Source organism: Gouania willdenowi, chromosome 16, assembly GCF_900634775.1.
Source record: "Gouania willdenowi chromosome 16, fGouWil2.1, whole genome shotgun sequence".
Classification (NCBI taxonomy): Eukaryota; Metazoa; Chordata; class Actinopteri; order Blenniiformes; family Gobiesocidae; genus Gouania; species Gouania willdenowi.
This window is the reverse complement of record NC_041059.1, coordinates 36,700,212-36,724,818: the sequence shown is the minus strand read 5'-3', so window position 1 is coordinate 36,724,818 and position 24,607 is coordinate 36,700,212. Positions and strand designations below refer to the sequence as shown.

Sequence of the window (24,607 nt, the reverse complement as noted above, 5' to 3'; positions counted from 1 at the left end):
GCCTCTTTTTCTTTGCCAAGATCCATGATACACGAATGGAAGCTGCTGTGGCTCTTTCCTGAGCTGTGCAAGTCTGCTTCATTGTAGTACAGCTCCGGTTGTAAGACGCAGTCAAACTTTGAATTTTAGCCGCCCTCTCATGAGATCCCTCGGGAAAATTTGTTCGAAACGCGGCATGTTTATCAGTGTGGTGTCTCCGGAAATTATAGTCTTTCAGCATTGCAACGCACTAGTTGCAGAGTAAACACATTGGTTTGGCGTTCGGACCTGGTGGTAAAATAAATAAATAATTGTCTGTCCTTGAAGGATTAAACCGACGATTTTCCTCTTCCATTTTTCGTTTCAGGGTAGAAAAAGACATGCTGAGATTTTCACCTGCATACAACTGCTATCTCCGCCTCAACAACAACACAATGCATTGTGGGTTGTGTTGCATTCAATGTTTGTAATAATGTAGGAATTTTTGTAAGAACATGTCAGTGTTACTGAAATATGTTTTTCTATACTTCTCAGACACAAGTCTTTCAGCAGTTGCCTCTGGGCCACTTGAGGGTTGCATTCGGGCCGCAGGCCGCTAATTGAATAAGGCTGTCATAGAGGGTTATATCGTACAGTAGACGGTATCGCACTACGATATATATCGTCTGAAAGAGGCAGAACTGTGTTGTACCAACCATCGTTCCTGCAAAGCAATGACTAAACTGTTGCAACCACTGTACATCTCTGTGAATCCAAAAGTCAAAAAGCTTTGGAAGTTTGTGAGAAAAGTGATGCACTCACAGCTTTATTAACACAGGACAGATGTGTTGTGCCTCGTATGCAGGACGGTGTCTGACTGGAACAATATTGTGTTGGTTTTAAATTACATTTTTATTTTTGACATATTTTTTTGTTTAACTCTGGTTCTCTTTTTTCTTTCATTTCCTCACAGGAGTTGAAAACTAACATTTTCTGAAAAAAAGTTTAAGTATTTCTAAAAAACAAAGTTTTAAAAAATGGATGTGGAAAACACGGAATTTGGAAAAAAATAAAAATGATTTTATAGGGCCCTAAATAAGGTTTAAAATATGAGATATCTCAGCCAGTTTGTAACATTAGGAAATAATAATAAACAGCATAAAGTAGCTAATTCAGGAGGAGCGATGTATGCACCGACCCCTCAGGCTGATAGAGAAGCTCACGGTAAGAAAAACTGGAGCATCAGAGCAACAGCCTGGTTACAGGAAAAATGACCATGGCGTAAAATTCCTAAACATTTTTAAAAAGCTTGGTATTTTTCCCAGTTTTCCTTTTTTAAAGTTACCATGGCAGGGTGACTTGCCTGCATCCCAAGGGCTACTATTGAGAACCCTGGCCAATAAGAGATGAGGTTAGATGAGGTTTCCTTTGAGTCCACAATGATTTACCATGACCTGAAGGACAAGTTACCTCGACAGACGTACACGCATAGTGCTAATTCTAAAAAGAAATAAAAACAACAAAGATCTGCCTCTATCCCACAGACTGATATAATAGTGCCAGTAAAAGAAATAGAGTTTGATCAGTGACCAAAGGCAATTTAGATAGCAGAGGAAGCGTTTTCTGTGAAGTAATGTGACCATTCATCAGAGAGGCAGAGCTGAGAAGCCGCGGAGGGGATTCAAGGTCAGTGTGCTGCAAAGCAGACCAAAATTATTCTGGAATTGTTCACATTAGGAACATAACTCAGAGGGAGCATCAAAATGTGGTATATAATCTATGTCTAAAAAAATACTGCAATAACATGGAAAAAAGGAACAATAATTCTTTTTTTTATATATCCTACAAGACCAATTCATGACTGACATGAAAGAAAAAATGGACTGTATTTTTTTAGGGGTGGGTGGGAGAAAAAAATTGATTCACATAAGAATCGCGTTTCTAATCATCCACAATTCTGAACTGATTCATAAACTTCAAAAATCGATTAAATGAAACATTTTTTTTTTTTTCAAGAAAAACGCTGATTCATTAGATCAACTTAGAGTCTTTACTCAGGCAACACTGTAAACTGAACATACAAATACATATTAATGTTTTCATAAATAGAAAAAACCACTACGCTAGCTTCATGCTAACGTCTATGGGAAAACCCAAGTACTGTAAATGAAAAAAATAATTAAGAGAAACTTACACAAAAATATAAAACACAAAAATAACAGAGAAATTTACAAAATAACAACAAAAATACACTTACATACTCAAAAACATAAAATTACAGAAAAATACACAAAAAGAAAAGAAACACACAAAAATAACACAAAAACACAAATTTTAAATGTGAAAAGAAATGCAGTTGAACAAGACTAGAAATATTCAAACATAACAGAAATGTATGAATTGACATAAATACTGATTAAAAACATATTTACATTTTTAATGATTGAATTCCTATTATTATTAAATGATGTTTTATATAACAATAACTATTCTACACTTTCACATTCTCAAATAAAAATCTAGTTAAAATAAAATACAGTATAAAAATATCTGAGCTACTCATGATCAAACCATAGAAAAAAAATAAAATCTTTTGGAGTCACCAGAAATTTGTGATATGGAAATGGAGCCACAACCCAAAAAGGGTTTGGAACCACTGCACTAAATGATTGACTATGAGCACTGCAGAAATGCTGAGTCAGCTCAGTCCTTAAGTCTGAAAGTTGCCTCACATATTCTAATTCCTTTTTATTTACAGTACATACTTTTCCTAAAGTGAAAAATGACAAAATAAAATCAGACTACACTTGTTAAATCCTGAGGTGAAAGTAATGGATTACAAATACGTTACTGTAATTGAGTTGCTTTTACGGGTATTTGATGTAGAAATATACTCAAAATAGTACAGTCATTTTACTTGTACTTAAGTACGTTTTAAAAGAAGTAAATTAAATTCTGATATTTCTACACCCAACAGTTACTGAATAAATTATAATTTTTTGTTTTAATATGATCAGCACACACTGTGAAACAAAAAAAAAAATGAAATGACCAGACAACAATCAAACGCATCACATCATAGCCGACCAATCAGATTAAATGTAATGCACTGTGCCAAAACTGCATTGAATGGAGGTTGTTTCAGCCTGAGAGTATTTTATATATATTTTTTAATTTAAAATTTTATTTATTGGTGTTATTTCATTCTTTTTATTTTTTTTTTTTTTTTTACAAATGCCATTGTGGAAAATAAATCAAGTTCCAATCGTGCAAAATTTGGTCTCTTCCTTTCTAGGTTTATACATGAGATCCATACTGTATGTAAGGGAATTGTACCAAGATTTACTACAAAAAATAAATGTGAGGGGTGGAAGTAACTAGTAAGTTTTACTTTGAGAACTATTTAATTGAGCTACTTTTTACTTGTATTGTAGTATTTTATGTATGACTAACTTGCACTTGAGTACAATTTCAATCGAGTAACAGTACTTCTACTTGAGTAGGATACATCAGTTCTCTTTACACCTCTGGTTAAATCAATGTTTAGGTTTATCCTTGGCAAACTATAATGTATGCAAAATGCTAATGATGGTCACCTAGCTACTAAGCATGACCCTAGTAGGGCGGAATAACTAAAGATGAGAGGAGTTAGTGTTACCATGGAGATGACCTGGTTGTCGTGTAGGTGCCTCACCTGGAGGGAAGCCAACTCTTTCAGGTGGGAGGGAGAGGAGGGAGTCAACGATGGCTGCCCTTTGCTGGAGGAGCGTGGAAATCATCTCTAACCCCTCAGGGCCCAAAAACTCAAACAGCTGGAGGAGTCAGAGGAAAGAATCAGCAGCAGCCAAGCAGAGATACAGCATATGTATCACCTTGCATACATTTAAACATGTATTTACATCCTATGGCTCACTGCTGCCCACATACAAGCTGTTACTGCTGAGGCTGAACACCTGCTATTTACAATCCACCTGCTCCAGCTAACCTCCCTCCCAAACACAAAACCTGACACCTTTAAACACAGCAAAACAATGACAGCAAACACAATTAGAGCATAGCAGAAAAAGGGCAGCACGAACAGTAATCAATATCAACTGTACACATACTGTAGCAGAGAAACGTTTGTACCTTTTAAGGAGAAAACAGCAATAAAAAGTCTCTCATGGGAGGGTAGCTTTCTCTGCTTTCTGTCTGAACAGTTAGGTTTCAGAATGAATGAATGAAGGCAGAGCTGCAACTATTTTTATAATCGATTCATCGATCAATAAATTAATCGATTAATTATTGAATCGGATAAAAAAATAATAATAATTTTATTTGTCCCATAGTGAATGTAGTGGCAGGTCATCCTAAGCTAGGCTTCATTAGCGACACATGTCCATATATCAGCAGTGAGACAGTTTGTTGTTGGTGTTAATTTCAGTTTTCACTTCCTTGAAAGTCTCTAATTATTTTCTCTCCACGAGTGTCGTTGAGAGCAGAATGTGACCTGGATTAAAGGTGACGATCACTGTCGTCAAGCACAAGTACCAGTACCTTAAAGAAATATACTTAAACTAATTTGAGTAGATAAGCGATGAGTTACTTTAAGCCCAGTCTAAATGCAATTAATACAGACCAGAGACCTCACTCACACTTTAGGTCAAAAATTCAAAGGTGAGGCTTTATCTTTAAACTATATATGACCACCTTTGTTTACAAGTTACATTTATCTATAAAGCTCACAAACGCTCATGTGCGCACACACACGAACACTGCAGGTGAAGTAAACGGCTCCTTGTCACGGTCAGTGACATAAAATCGCACATATTGATAATGAAATTCATTGCCAACGCTTTTAATTGTCGATTTTTATCGATTTTATCGATTTGTTGTTGCAGCCTTAAATGAATGACTTGCTTTTTCAGCCCATCTTTGCTTCCACATGGTTTGTTTCATATCTCACATCTATGATGTGTGTGTATTCCCGTCTGTCTCTGTGCGCGGACGTACAAATGTCTTTTTGCTGTGTGTGTGAGGTGGTGGGTGAGCAGGTCTGTTTGCCCCTGAGTGGTGTCTGTAAGGCTGTGTGAGCTTCACTTAGCAATTGTGTGTGCCTGTGGTTGTAGTGACACGCTGTGTGTGTGTGTGTGTGTGTATACAGACAAATCATTGTGTATATTACCGTCTGTTTTTACGCACAACGCTATGGGCATATTGAGTGGGCGTGTCTTACTGCTACAGCAGTAACGCCCATAATCAAAGCATTTTTTTAATTTCCCTCCAAGTGCCAGGTCAGCAGAACGCAGGGGTTTAGTTATGTTTTCAGAACTTTCAAAAGTGTAGAATCAACAAAGATATTAAGCCTCAGAGTGCTTCGGGTTTTTGTTGTATTTTCCAAATGCATCTTGGGAAACTTGGAAGTATACTTTAGTGGGAACAGTCATCATCATCGCCTATGTTGAATTGTTCTTTGGCTGTTCACTTGTTTTTGTTATTGGTTTCGTCCAATCAGCTGCTGATTGTTTTTTTTATTGGGTGGGGCAGTGTGTGTGCGCGCGTACGTATGTGTGTGTGTGTGTGTGTGTGAGACGAGGGGAATAAAGCAGAAGGCATGTGCCACAGTAGAGCTATGCCAATCAACACTGCTGCAGAAAAATTGAGACCAGTGAGAGGAAATGAAAACAATGATGACAAGATGAATAAACTAAAAACAAAGAAAACAAACAAATTAAGTCTTTAACATACTTCGAGGCTATGTTGTGTTTGTATTGTGGTAGTTTTTCTGTTTACTGATGTTTGGGAAATGCAGTGGCAGGAAATTTGAGATCACAAAAAGTAGAAAAAACTAATGTTACACGATTTCCCTAGTATTTATTGAAATAACTTTTACATTCAGTTATTAAATGTGAGCAAACAGCTTTCCACTCAACAGCTCTCCTCCTGGAATCAGCGAGTAGCACTAAATGTCAGCAATCCATGGTGAGCAATAAGGAATAATAAGACTGAGCGCAGAGCCTTTAAACATTGACGTTTGCTTTTGAGTCACACGGAGGAAAAGTGTGCAAGCATGCCTACACTAATGCTGAACGATTAGCCTTTAAACAGATGCTGAGGTTTTTCTTCAGTCTCCATCACCAATCAGAATTGCCGAGAACCGCCTTCCTGAGCTGCTGGCCAATCAGAGATGGTTACAGGATACACGCTTGTATGCGCTGCAGTGAGTCTCAGTTACCCCTCAGTTGAGTGCGCTAACAACAACAACTACACTCGGGCTCTAGAAAATCCACATTAACTAAATCATGGAATCAACCAATGAAAACGGAATCTACGGAATGCAAAAATTGACAGAATCGGGTTGAAACGCCGTCACCATGAGGGAAAAGAGGTTTTTTTTATGCTGAAACATCCTTTCCACTCTCATCCTGGCCGCTTCAAACACCAACGTCTAAACTGCCAAAGAACTACGCAAATAATCACTGACTCCTACATCAGAGTCGACCAGTGCCCACTTAACTTTAACGTGTCTGTAAAGCCCCGTCCGTTTCTCGTCAAGCGCAGCGGCACTCCGTGGAATCATGATCAGCTTTAATTTTTACATACATTTTTTTATAATATGGGTTTTTTAATTATTAGTATTTATTTTTTGTTTTCTCACAGGAGATAAAAACTAATATTTTTTGAAAAAATGGATTAATATAAAACAGAATTTTAAGAAATTTATGTGGAAAATAAAATGCATATGCATTTAAATGCATGTTGAATTTACAAATTCCTCAATAAATTTCAAAGTAGAAATTTAAATTTTAACCCTAATTTCAAACTAAAAACACAGTTACATACTCTACAATCATTCATGTGATCTCCCACTGTTTTTACAGTATATGAGCATTTGGATTTGAAATGACGAGATAACTCGTCATTGGCACTGAGTGAGTTAATAAATGCAGTCCTTCGATATGTTGAAGAAGTAAAGCCACAGATGTGTTTGCTTTATTGTTGTAATCTGTGCTTTAAAATTTTATATTTATTTAAAGTTTAAATAAATCTGAAATAGTTTATTATGAAACAGATTGATTTATTGCTTGCGTTCATTGAAAAACACATGACAAGAGGCCCTTGAAAAAATAATCGCATATTAAATCACAATTAGATTATTTTCCAAAATCGTTCAGCCCTACACTGGACACAGATGTTTTGGTTTTTATCATGAGCTTCTTTATTAAATGCATCACAGTGATTATTTAGTTCAAACTTAAGGCAAAACAGAAATGTCTACATTTCTTTGTTTTGGGTCTCAGCATTTTACTCGGAACAAATTAAAAATAAAAGTCTGCACTGCTCAGTGTCTGTTTTTCAAACCTGAATATTTTGTTTCTCAACAGTCCTCAATGTTGCCCTCTACTTTTACAGTTCACTAACTTTACTTCATAATAAGTGCAGAAGGTCTTGAGTCTATGAAGGTCAAATCATGCACAGAGTAAGGATTTTTAAAGGCCAAATATGACAACATCCACTACATAATCAATTCAATCTGGATCAAAAACTTTTCTTTGAAAGGCCAAGGTTACACATCCAATGGGAGAGTAAAAATGTTTAACCATCTAATGTGATAGAAAAGTACCAATAAATTAGTGACAGTGATGTTTCAGAACAGCTACAGTATCTTATCTTTCACAATAATTATTAGAGAAATAGACACATAATCAATAACCTATGTATTGGAATTAAGGTAAAAAAATTTTCATAGTTTGAACTGTATAATTCCTGGCATGTACATTAAATGATCAATTAATCATAACCATTTAGTCTGACATGCTCCTCCCCTCCAGCGTTCAGAGCAAACAGCTGTCGATTGGTTCCATGTTTCTGTTTCATTCAGAAACCTACATTAAGCTCAAAATCTCCTCTTTTCCAGATATTTTCAGTTATCTGGATCCTGATACCATCATCATTCACACTTTAAATGCTTGGAAAACTTTTATATCCTATGAAAAACCATACAGTAGTTCACAATGTATGGGAACCCTTATTTGTTCAAAAAGTTGCGATGAAATGCAAAATCTGGATCCCTGTAATTTTTAGCTTTCACTGGGGAAATAACCCAAAGTTGGGCTCAAAAACAAAAAATGAAGAAGTCGCATAAAAAAAAAACTGTTTCATATACCAAGAAAGAGTAATCTTTACACTATAAATTAAAAAGAGATCATATTTTTCTTACACTCCGACGTGCAGTTATGTGCCAATGAAAATAGTGCTAAAAAACTGTGATTTTTCGGGTTTTCAAGAGACTGTCACCCAAGAAACAATGTTTCAGTTTCCTATGTGATATAGTTCCAATCCTGAGACAGTGAAAGCTGAAAATGGAAGAAAAATAAAAACCCATGAAAATCGACACATACCTATCTCACTAAATTGGCCATATCTCAAAAAGTATTCATCCGATCAAATTGAAAATTCACAATGTGCCTCGTGAATAATCTATTTTTCATTTTCTATATTTCAATAGACCACATACCTCATTCTGCAGTTCATCGTTACTCCGTTGTGAAGCCAGCATCTCAAACAGAGATGTGCACAGCTCCTCTGGATTGGATGAAATCATGTTGCCACTGTTTAGATATTTCTCAACTTCTGTTCGAAGGATGGATTCATCCTGTTCTCTCAAAGCTCCTCCTGAGCTGGACTCATTTCCTTTAAAAGAATCCCTCTTGCTGATGTGATGCGTGTTGAGGAAGTTGCTCAAGTTGAGGCTTTCCTCCTCAAAGCTCGAGCAGGGCAAGTCTTCCAGTGGGTCCAGTGTGTAACAGTCATAGGAGAAGGTGATGTTGCGTCCGAAGGAGGTGCTTCGCTGGGGGTCATGATGTGAACTCTGGGACTGAATGAAGTTTTCAACCCGGGAGTCACCCAGCAAAGCAACCAATCGAGTCACTGTGGCACATGAGCTTTCAGCAGCAGATGCTGGAAAGGGTCCAAACATGTGTTTGGTGGCTCGGGTCTCTTCTGTGCCCACGTGGTCCTTACTGTGAAAAGTTTGGAAGAGAAACACAGCCGCACTCTCAATGGCTTCCTGTCCATATTCAGCACCCACTGTTAGACAAAAAAACAAGACATTAAGTGACAGTCATGACCAAAAAGATTTAAAGGTCCAGTATTATGTTTTTTTTTTTCACCAATTACTTTACCACAAAGATGAGCAACTGTTATCATAGTGGAGGCCACAGAGTAGAGACTAAAGACAAATCCAAGCATTAATACAGGAAATGACAAAAGATTTGTTGTTTTTTGCCAATTTTGTGTTTTAGGAGGAATTTTGTGTACAGTATATCTGATGTCCTTTTGTTTATTTTGGAGTTGTATTTTATATTTCTGTTTTGCATTTGCTTGTTGTCATTCAGATTGTTTTGGAAGCCATTTTTGTTTGCATATTTTTGTTGTCATTTTGTGTTTTTTTTAAAGTTATTTTTGTGTGGTATTGAAGTGATTTTATGTGTTTTTGCTGTCCTTTTGAGTGTTTTTGGAGCCATATTACATGTTTTTGTTTTCATTTAGTTTTTTAGTAATGCACCAAAAATGTGGCGACCCAAAAAAAAATCTTTTTTCACAGAAACAACCCGGCCAACACAGGATGTTGTGATAAATTGAGCAAACACCACAGCCAGCATGCGCTTGTCTGGATACGGACCAGTGTACCTGTGGAGCAGCCATATTTCAATCCAACTGAAAACTAAAGCCTCTCCTAAGCAGAGGTTGAGACGGAGCACTGAGTGAAAACAATGAAAAGTTTACTCTCAGTGTGATTTATGTTTCTGTGCCACGTCGAATCCGTAGCCTGCAAGCGCCTTCATCAATATCTTAAATGCACTTTGTGTTTTTAAGAAAGAACAGGTTTAATTTTACTCTTTCAGCTGCCCTTATAGGTCTGTACATCATTATTTCAAGTATGAGTGGGGTCAAGTTAAACATTATATTTTCATTTTATGTTGTGCTTTGTTGGCATGTCAGTGCTAATTTAATATTTTCATATATTTTTAATCAATTTATTCTTTAAAACATGAATATTTATTCATGCAATTGCAATACCTTGATTTTAGTGAAGTTAATAATACAATAATATTCCTTTGGTGTTTTAGTTTTGGGCCAAGAAATTCAATTTCCTTAAATTACTGATGTTTTTTGTTGTTTAATGTGTTTTTGGATTCCTTTTTGTTGTCATTTTGTACATTTTTGATGTCCTTTTTTGTATTTCCAGAGTCATTTTGTGCATTAACTTTAGCGCCCCCACAACATTAGATGTGTAGGATAGATACTGACCACGGTAAAGCAGAGCTGCAGACCAGGAGAAGCCTTGACCCAGTCATCTATCACAAAGCAGCCTTGTCAAACGGGTTCAAATCCTCATGCTTGTCCCCATGTTTGCTTCCAAAACATCAACATTGAGGACAATATGTTCATCTTTATATCAAAATGAAGAAAAGCCAAAACAAGCTAAATGCAGCCATGACCAAAATGTGGCTTCAGAAAAGAAGAGCGGCGGTTGACTGTGAGCTTTCTATTGTGGAACTGTAGTCAATAGCCTAGCCTGTAGAAAGGTTGGTCCTTTGAAGAACAGAAATGAGGAATTCCAAATGAATGGACATTTCAAACTGATGTACTGGCCATCATTTTAATGATGATTATTATTAGTATTCCACCTTCACCCTTTCTATTATCGTTAGAAAGCAGTGCTGCTTTATGTGGCTATCAAATGTGAGCTGTTCTCATTTCATGGAGGGAATCCGCCTTTGAGCAGCGACGGCTACAGCATTAGCTCACTTTATGCAGCCTGCACCTCATTTAAATATTATTCCAAACAATTCACAGCTAACAGGAACTGCACTTAAGAAAAAGGAATACAGAATAATTGTCCAATTAGAGGAATAATGTCAGAAGGGTACAGAGGAAATAGAAAGCAGATGAAAAGGATTTTAACCAATTAAAAAAGCTCTAAAAGCATTAGGCACGGCACCATTTCATGGCGGTGGTGAGAGTGCAGCTTCTTTTCTGGCTCCAGTCTCCCAGGTGACAAACTGGTTTAACACTGCACTGCTGTGCATCACTACAACAAAAGGTCCTACTTAGTGTGCGAAAACTAAAGGAAACGTATCAAGCAGGTCAATGATTGATTTAAAGTTTATCTGAAGTTTGAAATCACAATGAAAGACGTACACAACGTGGATCATTACATCAACCTTGATTTTTCAACTGCTGGTGAGAATTTCTAAATAAGATCTAGTTCTACTGAATTCTTTGAACATTTCACCAAATAAAACAACAAACAAACACTCCTTCAGCCTTAAACTGGATAATTTGGATCTTTGAAGACTTGATCGTCCTTAAATAAACTGCAATGTAGTGTGTGTGTGTGTGTGTGTGTGTGCGTGTGCACTGTATCTTAAGACTCACCCCTGTATTTTCAGTTCATGTTCTAATCAAGATAATTTCTATCATCTTTTGTGTTTTTGTGAGTTGCTAGTAATATTTAGTCTGATTATCATTTTTAACTAAAAATAAACATGAAAAAAAACCCATATTTTGAATGCTTTCATGTGATAATTTTCCTCTCTCTCTCATGTACCCCCTGTAATGCCATTGCGTAGCCCCATTTGAGAAACACTGCCCCATTAGAAACAGCAGCTAATGGGAGCATTACGTCAGCTGAACCACATGAAATGTATTGTCGCTGATTGATTAAATTCTTGTTTTTTTTCTGTATTTCAGATTCCAATATTGTAAATTTGATGTATTTTTTTCTTCTTCTGAGGAAAACCGCTCAACATAAGCCTTGTAAGTGCTAAGGCTGCTGGTCTCTGTTACAGCCACAGAAACGCCTTTAAATGCTGCTTCTATTTCAAATCACCTCAAATCCTTTTATCAGCTGTTAAAAGAGCCGTAATTATCTATAGATAAGCATTCCAAAAACAAACAAACGGCCTGCGGTTACTTTGAAGAGTGTTTTCATCGAATGAAACACACTGACGGAGATGGGACAATGGATTGAAGGCTGAAAAGTTGATTACCAATCTGTTTGGCAGCTGCGAGGAGGCTCTTCAATTCCTGACTGGCAGCATGTTGCTTTACTTTGTCCTGAGGCTCAGAGCACAAATGGACCATCTTCTTCCACGTCAGGCCTTCTCTGGCAAACAGCTGCTGCCTCTTCAGACGCTTGGCCTAAAATGAGTCACAAAATGATATTTAGTGGTCCAGTATTATGTTATTTTTCACTCATCTCCATTTGTTCTAAAAACCCCAAAAACATTGTATTTGAGGTTTATTTTCCCAAACTCGCCTGTTTTCCAGAGTTTCATGCCTTGCTCTAGGAGAGGGTGATCACCATAGCAATTTTCTTTTGCTATCCACACACTTGTTGTTGTTTTGAGCCAAAAAACTTCACATTACAGTAAAACACATGGATATTTAAGAGGCTATTGTGATTGTGAGTCCGACAAACGCTGCTTCAGGTTGCGTGTGTGTGTGTGTGTGTGTGTGTGTGTGTGTGTGTGTGTGTGTGTGTGTTGCAGCAGCAGAGTCGGTCATCTGAGTCAGGTGTTTCAAACACTCACCAGAGTGTTAAGCTGCTAAGTCACTTTCTTGTCATCCTCACCTGTTCTAACTAGGGATGTAACGATTAATCGTAAGGCAGTTAAAAATCGATTCATAGGTATCACGGTTGATATCGATTTTCTGACAATTGAATCGCAGTACTTTTTTTAACCAGCATCCGGAAGTGTTGGCGGCAGGCGGAGTCTGCTAATATTTTCTTTCTGGCCGCCTTCTACTCTTAAATATGTTATTAAATGATTCATTACCCCTTTAGCACTGAAAGAATATCTGTAATATTACTTGAATATCTGTAAAAGTCACGTTTTTCTATTAGCTCTGTCTGCTAGCATAGCATCTCTTCTTCACTGCAAGATATCTGCATGCCAACCGACCACTGGGTTACCAGCGCCCTCTGCTGGTCCAAACAATTATGACGTAAATCAGTGCAATGACGGTTTTTTTTTTAAAGTCCAATTGTTAAGGCACAAAATACATTTTCAGTTGCACTTTTAAAAGAAAAAGAACTATTATGCAGTTTTGCATTGTTTATTATAGAACCAGAATTTAAATTAATAGGCTTCATTTTCATTTGTATTATTCCTTTATTTATTTAATTCAAGATTTATTTTTAGTTAAATTGCATTGTTTTGAATAGTTTATCAAGGAATTCTTTTGACAATGAAAAATAAAAGGAAAATAATACAGTATTTTCTAGTTTTTTTCCCAAAAAAAAAAATTTGTCAACAGTCCCATTTTGTAAATGAAAAAATCGTGAGAGAATCGTATCGTGAACCCAGTATCGTGAATCGAATCGTATCGGGAGTTGAGTGAATCGTTACATCCCTAGTTCTAACCACAAAAACAGTGCATTTAAGGTGATAATCATTTGTTTTGTCAAACCGCTGAGACGCACTGGGTCACAAACACGTCAAATCATGCAGGGCTTCCACCCAGAAAACTTGCTAAGCCTGGTGGTAGAGAAGCCCACTGGTGGCCCGTGTTTTTGTAATAACGTTTTTTTTAAAGTTTAGAGGAATTTTGAAATTATGACTATTATGTGTTATTATACGCCATTTATTAACTATACTCAAACCATAGTTTTACAAAAAGTCACAATTTTGAAATACGGTTTTAACAAATAAAAAAATACAATTAAAAGAAATATCAATTCTTTTCACTTAAGTTAAAAATCCAAGTGAATCTTAAAACAAGCCCTTGCAGGTCACATTTAAATGTAAAATAAATTAACATAAATAAAAAAGTGCAAATATGGCCAAGAGGTAAAACCAGGGAACTCAGATGCTTCAGTGATTGACAAGCCTACAACATGAAAAATGTGAAAGCTATTAGTTATTTTCATAACAGATTATTCATTTTAGTCAGTGTACTGTATTTACATTACTAGTACAGTGCCCGTCGGAAGTATGCATTCATAAAGTGGGCGCTTAAGCAGAGTTGTCAATTACGGGCATAATAAAAACATACTCTGTAGAATTATTAAGGGGTATATTTGCAGGTGCAAAGTAAAATAACGTGTGCAATTTCCCTGGTTTAATTCTATGAGACATGCGCATGATGAATGTGTTGGGTTTTTTTTACTCATTTTTATATTTTTTGTTCCAATTATTGTTTGTTGTTGCCATTGTAGTGTTATTCTGGAGTCATTTTGTGTATTTTTTTTTTTTTTTTTGATGTAGTTTTGTGCATTTCTGTTGTCATTTTAGTGTATTTTTTGTATAAATATTTCGTTTTGTGTATATTGAGTCATTTTCATATTTTTGTTGTATGGTGTATTTTTCTGTAACGTATGTTTTTTGGAGTCGTGTATTTGTGTATCTTTCTGTTGTCTTTTTGTGCATAAATGTTTGCTGTTTTTTATTTTAATTTTTTTTGTAATGTATGTTTTTTTGGAGTCATGTGTATTTTTGTATAATTATTGTTTTTGTTGCTATTGTAGTGTGAATCAGGAGTAATTGTGTATTTTTCTGTAAATGGATGTTTTTTTGAAGTCGAGTACAGTGCCCGTCGGAAGTATGTATGTTCATATAGTGGGAGCTTAAGAAGAGTTGTAGTAATATAAAAGGGTATATTTGCAGGTGTAAAGTAAAATAGCCTGTGCAATTTCCCTGGTTTAATTCTATGAGACATGCACACGATAAATGTGTTGTTTTTTTTTTAACTCATTTTTATATTTTTTTCGTTTGGTGTTTTTTTCTGTAATGTACAGTGCCCGTCGGAAGTATGCATTCATGTGGGATTATAAATATTTAGTTTAGTGTATTTTGAGTCATTGTCATGTTTTTGTTGTCGTTTGGTGTATTTTTCTGTGTTGTCTTTTGTGTAAATTTTGTATAAATATTTAGTTTTGTGTATTTTTAGTCATTTTCATATTTTTTGCTGTCGTTTAGTGTGTGTGTGCCTGCCTAACTTTCACTAAACGTATCTATTTTCAGTAGTTAGGTGCAGTGGCAGGTGTGTCGTGAGTGAAGCTGCAGTAATCATCAGGTGACCTTCACTATGTAGCACCGTTTACCGATCTGACTCAACACTACAGTCACTACCACCCAATGGACGGGTGTCGTGACACAGACTGTAACCAGACTAAATGGTGGTCCGTTACACACGTAGACGGTGATCGATAGTGAAGCGCACCGGTTGGTTGTCTCACACACACGCGCTGCTGAGAAATGTGCAGCTTTCAACACAGCAGCCATTACCGTCAATAACTTCCGGGTGAGGTCTGTCCGGTCTAAATAGCGAACGGTCAAACTAACATGAAAATAAATGTTTTGAAATGTCATCACCAAATAAAGAACAGTAAAAAAGGTATTTTTCCTCAAAAGAGAAAAGAGAAGTCCACGGGAGCTCACGCACACACCGGAAGTGAGCTGTGCAGTGAAATCGATATAGATGGTGCGCTAGCGCCCCCTCACACCCTGAGGTCAAAAGCTGAGGTTTCATTTCGGGGCCGTCCAGAAGTGAAATAAAATTAAAATAAACATTTGGAAATAGATACACACACTTGGGGTATTTGGAACCCGTTGACCGAGTTTCAGGTCGAACTCGCACCGCGTCAGGGAGATATTTGCTCCACACACAGACATCCACACACACACACAGACCTCCCTCACTTTTATAGGTAGATTTATTGGTTACTTTTGCTTGCTGCCATCTCAATGCTAGTCCGATGGTGTAGAATCTAGGGCTGCAACTAACCACTAACCAGTTTAATAGTCAACTAGTCATTGATTATTGAAACAATTAATCAACTAATCGGATGACAAATCATACAATTATTTGCTCCAATTTTTGAAATTTGGCTTGGGGCAAATTACGACAAATAAAAACAATAAACAAATTTAAAAAAATTCCCAACTTAAAGTGTAAAGGTTCCTTACAAACATGAATTTAATACATCAACACTAGAATCTGCTTCAGTAATAGTATTTACACATAAAAAAGCTACAATAGCTGCTGTCTCAAAGAGCTCATGGGATATTTTATGAAACATGTTTGTGCACATGGGTGACTGTTAGTGTTATTGTAAGCAATTCATTTACCAGGTAGTTCCTCATTTATAATAAAATTATTTTCTAAAAAAATAAAAAGCACATGAAAAGCAAACATAACTACAATAGTGTTTTTAATTTTATTCTTTAATAAAAGTGTTAAATCTGACCATAAGTTCATCTATGGCCCTTTGTGGTTTAATGACGGTAAGCCGTGTACTTTTTACTCATCTCTTCCTTTCATGGAGTGGTTAGCATTAGCTCTAGTCTTATGTGTCTGTCGGTTAGCTTAGCATGCTTTAGTAGAGCACCATCACTGTGTTTGTGGGAACTTTGGGTGGATCTGATGGAGGAAGTTAGACTGGTTCACTTTGTTGGGTAGGTGACAGGGGCCTCATTTATAAATGCTGCGTATGTACAAAAGAAGGCGCACGCCACATATAAGAAAAGTTTGGGACTTATAAAAACAAAACCCGATGAGATAATGTGCGCACCTCCACAGCAGCTCTGACCATGCCGTACGCACAAAATCATGAGAAATGGGAAACTCCGCCCCCAACAGGAGAAGGATGAAATTAAAGACAGCTCTGTGAAATTAATAGAATTTGTGTGAAATAATTGAACACACTGAACATTTCACAACACAATATTTGAAGGATGTATTTGCAAAAACGGAGGAGGAAGAAAATTATACTGACAGGGAGTGAGTGACGGGCGCGCCTGCCTACAAATACAGTTTTATATTATTAATAATAATAATAATAATAGTAATCAAAATCACAATCATTGCGCAAAACTGCTGCTCAAATGGCTGCAACACCTGGAGCTGTTATAAAAAGGAACACACTCTAATGCGTAAAGATGCACAATGACATTTGGTAAGCAGGAGGACGAGGTGCTCCTGCAGTTTTTTTTTCTTTCCATCATTCATAATGTTCACTGTGTCACCAAATTGCGCTCTCCGGCATGTGTCCACCTCAACAATTAATACCTCCACCTCACATTGTGTGTGTTTGCTCAATTTCTCCCGCAGTCCACCGTGAAATTCATATTAGTGAATATTCATTAAGGTTCACCGAACCTTTTATAGGCACCGTATGGCCAGAGCACGGCGTTTCCTCATGTACGACAACTTTAGAGTTGATTGTGATTTATAAACAGAAACAGGCGTGGGACGTACGTGCGCTCTCGCTTATAAATCGTATAAAAAAAAAATTGTAAGCACTTCCTGGTTTTTATTGTGCGCCAGTTGAACTGTGCTTACCTCGGCACACTTTTATAAATGAGGCCCCGGGTCTTAACTAAATAGCGGTGCGTGATGAATCGCTGCTCGTTACAGCTTCAGATAGACTGTGACGAGCAGAGCGAAATGTGTGAGCAGAGTTGACAGTGCTGAGCTCACGGTAACAGCGACATATTCTTACCAGTGGGAATATTTTTGACGATATATCTCCCACTAATCACGTCCGTAACGTGCACACAGCTCTGAGCAAAGATATATAGAAGGTGAGATGAGCCACTCCTCATAAAAAACAATGTTCAGCTCTGTCCAGAGCATAAAACAGATTGCTGAACCATTAAAAAAAAACTATTTAAAATAAATAAACAAGTGACGCTGAACACGGCGGGGGGGGGGTCTATATACTGGATTATCTACTGAATGTAAATATATTATCTGTGAATAAAGGGACTAGTGGTTAAGGGAGCAGGCTTGTAATCATAGGCTCACTGGTTCTAATCTCCCTGGTCCATCACTGTGGGACGTTGATCAGTCCCTGAGATTAACCCTCACGACTCCATGGGTGCTACACCGTGGCTTCCCACTGCTCCTCAGGGAGGGGTTAAACGAAGAGAACAAATTTTGTGTATGTAGCTTTACATATATGACAGTAAAGTAGGGATGTAACGATTCACTCAACTCCCGATACGATTCGATTCACGATACTGGGTTCACGATACAATTCTCTCACGATTTATTTTACAAAATGGGACTGTAGTCAAATGATGACTGAAAAATATTCCTCTATTTTTTTGCGGAAAAAAAACTAGAAAATACTGTATTATTTTCCTTTTATTTTTAATTGTCAAAAGAATCCCTTGATAAACTATTCAAAATAATGCAATTTAACTAAAAATAAATCTTGAAATAAATAAAGGAATAATACAAATGAAGAAGAAGCCTATTAATTTAAATTCTGGTTCTATAGTAAACAATACAAAACTGCATAATAGTTCTTTTTTTTTTTTAAAAAGTGCAACTGAAAATGTATTTTGTGCCTTAACAATTGGACATAAAAAAAAAAAACCGTCATTGCACTGATTTACGTCAGATATTTGTTTGGACCAGCAGAAGGCGTTGGTAACCCAGTGGTTGGTTGGCATGCAGCTAATCGAGCAGTGAAGAAGAGATGCTATGCTAGCAGACAGAGCTAATAGAAAAACGTGACTTTTACAGATATTCACGTAATATTACAGATATTCTTTCGGTGCTAAAGGGGCAAGGAATCATTTATTAACATGTAACATTAGCATGTAAGAGTAGAAGGTGGCCAGAAAGAAAGTAGTAGCAGATTCTGCCCGCCGGTACACTGCTGGACAAGAGAAGAGATAATATATAGCACCCTCTGCTGTTTAAAAAAAGTACTGCAATTCAATTTTCAAAGTATCGATGTCAATCGTGATACCTATGAATCGATTTTTAACTGCCTTACGACTAATCATTACATCCCTACAATAAAGTATAATGAATATTCTATATCGTCAGCCATTTTCCGAATTTCTACCCCCTCAGTGCCACTGATTTTTTGAAGACCCACAGAATATTTTGTACTATGACAATCTGAAATCTGACACCAGTCTCTACTTTCATCAGAAAAAAAAAAATGTGTTTGTTGCTCGTTTCATTCTTCCATAATCAGCAGTTGAATAGAGCAAGTTTTACACAAATCGCCAGTTTCAGAGCAAAAAACTGAGAAAACTGCTGCTGGACACATCACAATATCACTTCATAGCTCCATAATCTCCCTCGTCCCTGCTTCTCCCTCCTTAGCTAATGGCAGCATCATTTCTAATCTATCATCCAAAGGTGCGCTGCTGCCACATGTAGGACACCAGTTGGTCACTACATCATTACAGTAGAACTCCGTCACAGTGTATCCTAGCAACGGAAGTGAAAAAACGACCTAATATTACGTCAATGGCACTGAGTGAGTTAAGGCGCAGTGTTTGTTTTAGCTGTGAGGTAGTTTGAGAGGGAGGAGCTCACATTCTTATGTAGGGAAGGAGGAGCCAGGATTATTACATTATTGTTATTATTATTGGGGCAAAAATCCAGCTTGCTCGTTTGGAGCGGACTTTTTCCAAAATGTGGACTAACAAGGAAGGGAGACTTTGGCCCTCTGAATGAGGCTAAACTAAAGGGATGTAGATCACTGAAGCAAAACCATTATAAAGTGAATTCTTCATAATACTGCCCCTTTAAGGAAAAACGCCAATGCATGAGCTCTCAAATTAATACAAATGTTGTACACGCACACAAGAACAGGTTAACCACTTCAGGTTCAGAGGTCAGGAGAAGCAATAGCAGGATTATTTACTGTTTAAATCCGCACCCTCACATTATCTAAAATGAAGCATTTTCACACACGCTCAGAGATGATCTCAGGCCCACTGCTGCTGGCTTTTCCAAGGAGAAGCACTTTTATTGCTCAGAGGGTGATACATGTGATAGTGAACGGCTGCTTACTCTGCAAGCTTTTCATTTAGAATTCAGACGGCAGATCGTGGAATCACATTTTGATAGTGAAACACAAATGCACAGATGGGTGTGCTTGGGGCAATCAAGGTTTTGGACTGATTCTGATTCTGTGAGTTCTCTCCAAACATTTTCTCAAAAAGTGGCAATGCACATTGTTTTGTGCTATCGTCCAGTGAGGACTAAAGCACAAAGTATAATGGCAGTAAATCCAAAAAAGTAGAAGAGAAGGCATCCGATCGCACATCTACTCATCACAAATAAAAGAAAAACCTCTACAACATTATTTCTCTATCTGCTGTACATGAGAATGAGTGAATAAAGCTGAATCAAACAGAAGCCATGATACCATCACTTTCTCTTTAACAAGTCAAACGTGCATAGGTCTGGCCTGGTCTACCCCAACATAAACCAGACATTTTCAATGCTTCACACCAAAGTCAGCCGCATGGCATGCGATTGGAAATGTTTACCCCTCTAAAACACTATTTCCTGCACGTTGAGTTAAAGTTTTTTTTATATATATATCTTTGTAACACTTACTTTAAAGCCAAAAAAGTCATTTAAAAAATATTCAGGAGATCCTACACACTTCAGTTTTAAAATATTCTGAAATGTTTACCACTTGTTTTGTGATTAATCAACAGACACACTGTACATTTTTAGCTTGATCGGATGAATACTTTTTGAGATATAGCCAATTTAGTGAGGCGTGTAGCCTGTGTCAATTTTCGTGCATCCTTATTTTTTTCCATTTTCAGCTTCTAATGTCTCAGGAACAACAACACAAAGGAAACTGAAATGTGGTACAGTAAGACCGCCACCTACTCTCCCAGAATATACAAAAAGATCTGCCATACATCCTATCTGGTGGACATGACAGCCTAAGGCTGAATGGTAAACCTTAATCTCATCAATATTAAGGTTTTCACTACTGCGAGTGATATATATGTTCACCAATCAGAACTGCCGAGAACCGCCTTCCTGGGCTGCTGGCCAATCAGAGATGGTTACAGGACACATGCTTGTATGCAGTTAGTCTCTCTCTCTTTTGTTTTTGCTACAGCGAGTGTCTGAGTGCGCTAACAACTACAATAGAGCCCTATAAAATCCACGTTAATGGAATCACGGAATCGAACAATGAATACAGAATCTACTGTTGAACACTGAAATGGACAGAATCGGGTTTGAACGCCATCATCGTGAGGGAAAGGATGTTTTTTTTATGCGGAAATGTCCTTCCCACTCTCAACTTGGCCACTTTAAACATCACCTAAACATCGTCTAACTTGGTAAAAAAAATATACACAAATCATCCCTGACTCCTACATAAGAGCAGACCAGTGCCTGTTTAACTTTAACGTGTCTGTAAAGCGCCGTCCGTTTCTCATGTAGCGCTGCTGTGCTCCATGAGAACATGAGTCAGCTTTAATCAGCTTCACCTGCTCAGAGTGTTTAAACATCTAACCAGAGCTACAGAAGATCTGTGGATAAAGTTGTTCTGTTGTTGTAGACGAGACCATCAATACCAGGGATTGTAGAGTCTGAAACATTGTAGTTTAATGATAACTTCTGATACTTATAAAATATTCTGCCCCTAGTGGTGAAAAAAAAAAAAACACTTCTTACACATGATGTGTCTTGCACATTTATTTTTGTTTAATCATTACAATCTGGAATGATGTGATCAGGATCATTTAAATTAGGTTAATTTAAATTAAGCTGATCAAAACTTAATCAATAAACATGATCAGATTCAGTCAATCATTGATCCCTGAGGGGAAACTGAGTGACATTAATGCTGGTCTAATGCATCTTTATATGACATAAATAATTTAAAAGAAGCAGTCACAATAATCCATGTCAGTACAACTTATATCTACCTTTTAATTGTATGTTACGTAATTTTTTTACATACGTTTTTGTTTAATTATGAGTTTTTCATTTATTAGTATTTTGTTTCGTCACAGGAGTTAAAAACTAATATTTTCTGAAAAAATGTATTAATATTTCTAAAAAACAGAATTTTAAAAAATGGATGTGGGAAACAGTATTTGCAAAAAATAAATAAATAAAACGCATATGCATTTAAATGTATAAAATATTTTTTTAAATCGTAAATCAAATTTTTTGTCAAAATCGTGCAGCCCTATGCCAGCCTCTCAAATTTGGAATAAAAAAAACTTTGTCGGGGTTTGTGGCTGGAACATGTTTGGGCCTTCAGTAAACAACTAGCATATGCCTCAGCTCCCTGTAATTTGATCAGCTCTGTGTACATAGACTGTTCACATCACTAATGATTAGTCACATATACTGTATGTATTGATTCTTGGGTCTCTTGTAATGCAAAAAAATACTTTTTTTTACTATTTGGCCCATAACTGTATGTGTGCCATATGTTTAAATGATAAAATGACCCAAAAGTTATTCTTGAATTTGTGAAGGGTCATGATGAATGGAGTTAGAGAGTAACTCAGGCTTGTTAAAGGTCCTATATGATGGAAGGTTGGCACTGACGCTACATGCACAGGCTAGATTTAAGATATTTTTCCTTTATGATGCGAAATGTTTCCCACGGGGTAATTATATATTTTCCCCAAGCACTTTGCACTGAAAAAATGGCCTCATGGGGGTTGTGGAGCGTTAATGATTTTAGTTTTCACATTCGACAGCATTTTTTTATGTTTGGAAGTAAACATGATTTGGTCATTTGAAATGTTCACATTTTTGGAGGATGTTCCCTCTTTATAAAAATTATATGTCCTTGTAACACACAACGTTCACGCTTTCGCTCAAAAGCCACGCCTCCCACCTGAGAAAGTTTCAACTCTTCGCCCAAGTTTTCAGCCATCTTGCCTCCCTCCCGCAAGTTGGAGCAACCTCAAGGCTAGTTTGAAAAGGTAAGTGTCTCTGAATTGTTATAAACGTTTATGGGATACAGGGAATTCTTATCATCGGCTCTGTTATTTATATTTTCGTTGTATTTTGACTTTACTCGCCTGCTAGAATTGCAAGCTGTAGCGCGTGGCGTGGGGTAAATGCTGGAACTCGCCAGTATTCTTATGTCAGTCAGCCACTCAAAGTTATCAAATCTATTTTTCATGTTTCTGTCAACCTTATATATTGATGTTGACCGTATATGTCGCAAATTATGTACATTACCGCACATTTGAAGGCTGTCCTTTGCGCTCGTATTTTTGAGTCAGTAAATAGACGGAGCCCATTTGTCGCGTTTAAAGCACCAACCACCTGCACCGTTTGTCAAGTTGTGTGTTCTGAGCATTTCTGAGTTTCTAATTAACCAGAAGTCCATTCCCACCGTGTGGGTGACACTAACCGGGTTAAATATTTTACGTGGCCTTGTAATAGTAGTTAGTTAGGGTTATGTAAAGTTGGGGGGGGGGGGGGGGAATAAATACAATTGTAGAATGTTATTTTTGATATTTATTTGTTCAATTATTATTTTTTGCGGGAAATTGATAAATAATATTTTACACAGCCAGTCTTATTTTCCCTCATCATCATGTTTGTTAAGCCAGATATTTATCAAAAAGCTTTAGATCAGTGTTTTTCAATCTTGGAGTTGGGACCCGGTGTGGGGTCACCAGGAATTTAAATGGGGTCACCTGGAATGTCTTGTACTTGATAAAAATAGCTGATAAAAAATATTTTTAAGTTTTAATAAATTATTTTTCAAATAAAAACACAACTGTATCCTATACCCTGACTTTCTCAAATAGAAAATTAGCTCATAAAGCAGGAATGATGAAAGAAAATATAAAAAATAAAATACTGTATAAAAATATCTGAGCTGGTGCATAGTGTTACTTCTTGCAGTAATCTTAGTAGTTCTGTATTACATATTGAATAAAAAATTCTCGGAAAAAGCCTGTGGGGTCGCCAAAAATTTGTGATATTAAAATGGGGTCATGGTCCAAAGAAGGTAAAATTAGTTTTGGCATATGACTTTGCATGATGGTGAAAAATCAGAGAAAGGATAATCACATTTGTAAGTTACAAAAGTTGCTTTTTTTAATGATTTCTTGAGGATTGTGTCGAGTTATTTTGAACCTTATTTCTGACATGTGTTTATAAGGGTGGAGACGAAACCAATCGAAGACAAATCGAGGAGACCACTGTTGGCATTTACATCCGGAAACCAGACTGCAACTCTAAGCCAGGTGACATCGGCGTTGTGATCGAGGGTCAGGTGGTTTTGCGGCAGGTGGACAACTTTCCACTTGCTGTTGCTATGTTGTTTGGTTTAATTTATGCATTAAACCTCGACTACCCTCGTGACCTCAAATATACATTTGAGGTGTTTCAAAAAATCCTAATGGAGCTGGAGGGCACCACTCTTTCAAAAAAGGTTCAAGTGCTCAAGAACAGACTCCATGAATGACTGAAAATGCCAATCTACCTTGGGGGGTAAAACCCAGTTTACAATGTTTAAAATGTTGCACATATTGGATGTCAGTATAGTTTACTTCACTGTTCAAAAAACTTGATGTCATGTGCTGTGATTTTTGTTTGCACTGTTCTTAACCTATAAGTATTTAAATGTATCTGTTTGCAGAGTACTGCATCATGTTTAAATGATCCGAGTTGAAGACCTGTTTCCATGCACAGTATTGCATATTGTCATATATTTTGTTCGTTCATACCTGTAGCCGTATATGGAAAGAAATGCAATGTTCATGTGCAATGTTTTCTAAGGAAAAAAAAATTGTAATCCAGCATTTTTGCAATGCTTTTTTGTTTCATGTGTTATGGTCATTTTTATATTCATCATCATATCCTCAAATGTATGTTCATGTGTACAATT

The 24,607-nt window shown here is 36.8% G+C and overlaps 1 protein-coding gene across 1 annotated transcript in view; it reads right to left on the bottom strand.

Moving 5' to 3' along the window:
- Positions 1-24,607, bottom strand: part of ascc3 (activating signal cointegrator 1 complex subunit 3) — a 370,966-nt gene that overhangs the window by 332,939 nt on the left and 13,420 nt on the right. Inside the window, exons 3-5 of the mRNA XM_028470288.1 lie at positions 11,997-12,147; positions 8,456-9,027; positions 3,653-3,770 (exon numbers count right to left, since the gene is read on the bottom strand). Coding sequence (XP_028326089.1) covers positions 3,653-3,770; positions 8,456-9,027; positions 11,997-12,147 — 841 coding nt within the window. The remainder of the gene's footprint in view (positions 1-3,652; positions 3,771-8,455; positions 9,028-11,996; positions 12,148-24,607) is intronic.